This window comes from Raphanus sativus, chromosome 9 (genome assembly GCF_000801105.2).
Source record: "Raphanus sativus cultivar WK10039 chromosome 9, ASM80110v3, whole genome shotgun sequence".
Taxonomy (NCBI): Eukaryota; Viridiplantae; Streptophyta; class Magnoliopsida; order Brassicales; family Brassicaceae; genus Raphanus; species Raphanus sativus.
This window is the reverse complement of record NC_079519.1, coordinates 6171451-6176618: the sequence shown is the minus strand read 5'-3', so window position 1 is coordinate 6176618 and position 5168 is coordinate 6171451. Positions and strand designations below refer to the sequence as shown.

At 34.9% G+C, this 5168-nt stretch overlaps 1 protein-coding gene across 1 annotated transcript; it reads left to right on the top strand.

Moving 5' to 3' along the window:
- Positions 1–833: 833 nt before the first annotated feature.
- On the top strand, positions 834–4919 carry LOC108824448 (uncharacterized). Its single transcript, XM_018597884.1, has 4 exons — positions 834–1917; positions 2269–3746; positions 3848–4489; positions 4593–4919. The coding sequence occupies exons 1-4, from the start codon at positions 834–836 to the stop codon at positions 4917–4919; spliced, it is 3531 nt and encodes a 1176-aa protein (XP_018453386.1).
- The last annotated feature ends 249 nt before the right edge of the window (positions 4920–5168 follow it).

The following is a 5168-nucleotide window of genomic DNA, read 5'->3' as shown; positions in this document are numbered from 1 at the left end:
AAAAGAAAAATTCATCCATACAAAAAAAAATTCAACATAATTTCAAGGAAAATGTGGTCTTTGTTCTAGTGAATTTTATCTAATTGAGATATTTAATAAATTCTTAGTTAAACCAATGAACAAAGAAAAACTTCTTAATAAATTCTTAATCAAATCAGTGGATAAAGTAAAACTTTTTAAATAAATAAAATAACTATATAATAGTGTTGAATTTTATTTCAGTGATACTCTATTTTATAATGAAAAAGAAAGTTGTAGGGCTTTTTTCAAGTTTATATTCAACTCTTCCACAAATGATCATTAGGATACTGTTGCCCAAAATCAAATCTCTCATGGATTTGGTTTTGGGTTCCTTGTCAAAAAGATTTTATACTAATCATAGTTGGACATCTTTCCAATATGAAATTTCGTTATTCCGCAGATAATTGTGTAGATAGATTTATAGATAGATAAAGAAAGTGTGAATCTGATTTTTTTTTTTTTTTGGTATTTCAAAATCAACTTGTTTGGAATTAAAATATACATATTGGATTTAATAGAAATTTAGATTTAAGAACAAAAAACTTGTTTTTCGTAACAAACTAAATTTGTTTTCTGTTTTGTCGTTTTAATTTTCATTTGTACCAAACAAATATGGAGGGAGAATAATGTTAACGTCCTGAAACAGAGGAACTCCAGACAATATATGCTGTCTAACTTTAGGAAACCCCATTTATCAATGTTTTTGTATGATCTCACAAACTAAAAAGGAAGGAAACCCCCAAATATTGATCTTGTTTCAATTGATTTTTTTTTTATCGACTGTGATCTGTTGAATAGTAATTGTATGGAAAATGGGTATTGACGTGAAGGAAACATGCGCAGTAATATGGAAAGTAATTGGATTCTCGATAAGCACAAGCATCAAATTCATGAGAAACCACCCAATCTTGTCTCTGGTTTCCATGCTCTTACTCGCGCTATACATTCTCCTCCCTTCCTTATTGTTCTTCTTGATATACTCGTCTCCGGTTCTTGCATGTGCTGTAGTGTACGCCCGAGAAAAGCTAGGATTGAGATTTTCCGGTTCCTCTTCGGAGCCAGAGAGTTGTAAAGGAGAAAAGAAAAGTGGCAGATGCCACTTAAGACAACAAAGAAGTGTCCGAAGAAACGCTCGAATGAAAGTTGAGGAATGGGATTCACAGACAAGCGACGAAGAGAAAGACAAAGTTATCTTGACCTCTCTTTACAACGATCTCCTCGGACGTACACCACAATTCGAGGAGTCTCCAAAAGCTATAGAAACCAACGTACTGGAAGAAGAGAATGATAAGGCTTTTGTTGAGGAAGATTCAAGAACGTCTTCTCAAGATTTGGGTTATCTCAACGTTGAAGAAGAGCCAATGGCGTGCAGCTGTGAGGTCAATGAAGAGAAGAAACATGATGGCAAAGAAGATATGAACAATGTCAACGAACATGGGATCTCAGAGGTTGAGAGAAACAAGAGGCTAGAGAGTCTAATCGCTAGAAGAAGAACAAGACGACTCTTTAAACTAGCTTTAGATCAACATAATAAGAAAGAGACAACCAGCCCTACACATAACAACAACCTTCACATCACAGTTCCAAGGAACAATAGCAACAACTCCTTTGAAAAACGTCAAAACTATCAATCAGGATTGCAGGTTCCAGGCTCAGCACCTTCTGTGATGCTACAAGCGAGAAGCCCTTTCGATATTCCTTATGATCCTCAAGAGGAAAGACCTAATCTAACTGGAGATAGCTTTGATCAAGAGTTTTCATTTTTTAACCCTAATGATATGTTCCTTTGTCGTCATGAGAGCTTCTGTCGCTTTGCTCATTTTTCTCCAGAACATGCTCAGTGTATGAACAGTCCAGTTCCTGATTCCGACATCTCCACAACCAGAAAACTTTTTGGTAATCTGTTTTTATTTTTCTTGTTTTATTAATTTTTTTGGTGGCAAATACAATAAATAGTATTTCTAAAAGTTCTTTCACATTTAAAGAAATTTTCTTCGAAATAGTATTTATTAATCAATAAAACACTAAATTACTCTGCATCATAAACCCTAATTTCACCCCTAAATACTAAACTTTAAACTCTAATCAATTCTAAATCAATTACATAAATATTTTTATTGTTTGCCTTTTAATGAATGTTAATTTGAAGATTTTCTTTTATCTTAATTTTTGAAAAAGGTTATTTTTAGTGTTTTTTATGGTATTTTTTATATATGTACTCAATAAATAATGGTTTTTGGTTTACAGATTTGGACAATGAATATATGGATCATAATGAACAAAACCTCCCTCGCTATGTCAAACAAGTCACAAGCGAGGATGATGATAAAAGTGGTAATGAGGGTGAAAAAAACAAAAACGGAGATGTGATGAATAATGAGACAGATTCAAGCGACGAAGATGATGATGATGATTCAAGTTGTTCAGAAGAAAGTGAGGCAGAACTTAACCGTTTCAACAAAGCAGAGCTCAGAGAAGCTATAAGCCACTCAATGGATAAATTTCCTGGGTTTCTTGTGAATCAAGCAAGAAACGATATCCCAAGCCCGTTACCAAGAGGCATGGCGCCAAGACTCTATGATAACAACATGTTTTATGCACGTAGAGGCCCAAATTCTCACAGTAGAACATTCTCCATTGCCTCAGATATGCAAGTAGAGGTTTCAGAGCTTGGTTCACCTCCTACGACGGTTGATTGGCTTGATGACTGGTCTAATGGTGGAGAATCCTACACGTATGATACTGATATCGATAGAGAAATCATCCGCGGTGAAGAATCACGTAAGAGGGCCTCTCAACAATGTGAATCAATATCAAAAGAAGATAATAATGGACTAGTGACTAAACCATATCAGAAGTGTTTGTCAGATGAACATTTTAGAACGGCTGATGAGATGTCTTTGGTAGATAGAAGAAGCCAAACCAAAGAGAATTTTGAGCTGAGACTTTCTCGTTCCAGTGATGTTCCCAAGTCTAGAAGCTATGGAAAATTAGATGGTTTGTTGTTTCATTCAAGTGTGTCACTATCATCTATAACAGAAGAACCTGAAACAATCTTAGACCCAGTCGATGTGGGAAACAAGATATCTCCAACTTCTAGGAATTTATCCATGAAGAACTTGATTGATGAGGAAGTTGTTGATGTTCAGCAGTTAGAACATGATGATCTTTGTGGACTTTCTAAGAGTGTATTGGATGCTTCTTTGGACACTCCAGATGTAGAATCATTTGAAAGAGAGATAAAAGAAATAGAAGAAGCAAACTTAGATAATTCTACAAAGGAGGTAACACCACAAAGAGAAGAGAAGGCACTTCAAGGTGACTTCACGAGTTCTCCAAAATTACAAGAAAGTGAAGTCATGGAAGAGAATGGTCAGGAGTTAGTCAAAAATTATGATGAGAACGCAAAGCCAATGGAGCAAGAAAAAAATCATGACGTCTTGGACGCATCATTAATCCATCCTTGCACACAATTGTCTGAAGAATATTGTAATGCAAAAAGTGATAGTGATGTGATACTTATGCAAGTTGAGGATGGTAATAACTCAATATTGGATGAGTCAACTGATCAACAGTTCTCTAATGAAGAAGAAAGTGCGGGGTTATTGAAAGATCTTCATGTTGAATCGACCCAAGAATACAACAATATAGTGAACGTTGAGGAAGAATCAATAGGTTTAGAAGACGCTACTAATTCACAAGGTTCACAACCATGGACTCAACAGGTTTAACCTCTATTATAATCACTTTTGACATATATTAACTTCCTCATCATTCTAGGTTCTTGATTTAAAATTTCGTAATTGTTTATTTATCCATTCAATAGCAAGGTACATATTCTTTCCAAGGAACCCAAAAACCAGAGCATGATGAGGCTATCTCTCAAGATATTGCTAAAGATATGGAGTATGATAACACAAAACCAATGGAATATGAGGCAGCTCCATGTGTAGAATCATTTGAAAGAGAGATGAAAGACGAAGAAGAAACAAAGTTAGATAATTTCACAAAGGATATAACAGAAAAAATAGAAGATAAAGCACTTCAAGGTGACTTGACTAGTCCATGCAATTTTTTCACAAATTTACAAGAAAGTCAGGTCATGGAGGAGAATGATCCGAAATTAGTCAAAAAATCTGATAAGAGTGCAAAGGTAGTGGAAGAAGAGATAACTCATGACGTTTTAGAACCATCTTCAAGCCCTCCTTATACACAATTGGTTGATGACTACGAAAATGCAGAAAATGATTGTGATGTGATACTTCTGGAAGTTCAAGATGGCAATCACTCAACATTGGATGGATCAACTGATCAAGAGTTCTCTATGGAAGGAGAAAATTCAGGGTTATTGAAAGATCTTCATGCTGAACCGACCCAAGTATACAATAACATAGTGAATGTTAAGGAAGAATTAATAGGTTTAGAAGAAGCTCATGATTCACAAGGTTCACAACAATGGACACAACAGGTTTTCCTCTCTACTTTAATCATATTTGACATGTATTAACTTATTTTCCGGTCGTTGGTTCTTGATTCGAAGTTTTGTAATTTTTTATTTATTCATTGAATAGCACGGTGCAAATTCTTCCGAAGGAATATCACCAAACACATGGGAGATCACCCAAAGACCAGAGCATGATGATGCTATCTCTCAAGATATTGCTGAAGATAGAGTTTCTACAGCAGCTAAAGACTCAACTGATATTGAGAAGAATCTGAAACCTGATGAGGAAGTTATGGAGGAAGATGTGGAAAAGGATTTACAGCTTACTTTACAATCACTGCACCATAACAATGGCTTAATAACAGCTAGCGAAGACGATGAAAAATCCAAGCAGGTGGTTGAGGCAGTACACAATTCAGAGAGTGAAACAACAAAGACAGAAACATATTCTTAGGCTAGTGTCTTAAATCATAAATGGGGATTTTATACATAAATCATTGAAGGATAAATCATAGATAATCAGAATTGTTTCAAATTCATTTTGTAACCATATGTTTATTATTTTATGGAAGACTAACTTGTAGATGATACACATATATATCAAATAAGTAACGCTACCCACTGTATACAATCATTACAGATCCAAGAGTTACTAGTGGATGCATTCTTGTCAAGAAACATGTTGAGAATTCTGTTTATCGTA

What these genes read in the sequence shown, in the direction of transcription:
- LOC108824448 (XM_018597884.1), top strand. Translation starts at nt 834, where the DNA reads ATGGGTATTGACGTGAAGGAAACATGCGCAGTAATATGGAAAGTAATT. An exon ending in CACAACCAGAAAACTTTTTG is followed by an intron (nt 1,918 to 2,268) that starts GTAATCTGTTTT and finishes TTTGGTTTACAG; the next exon opens with ATTTGGACAATGAATATATG. An exon ending in CACAACCATGGACTCAACAG is followed by an intron (nt 3,747 to 3,847) that starts GTTTAACCTCTA and finishes TCCATTCAATAG; the next exon opens with CAAGGTACATATTCTTTCCA.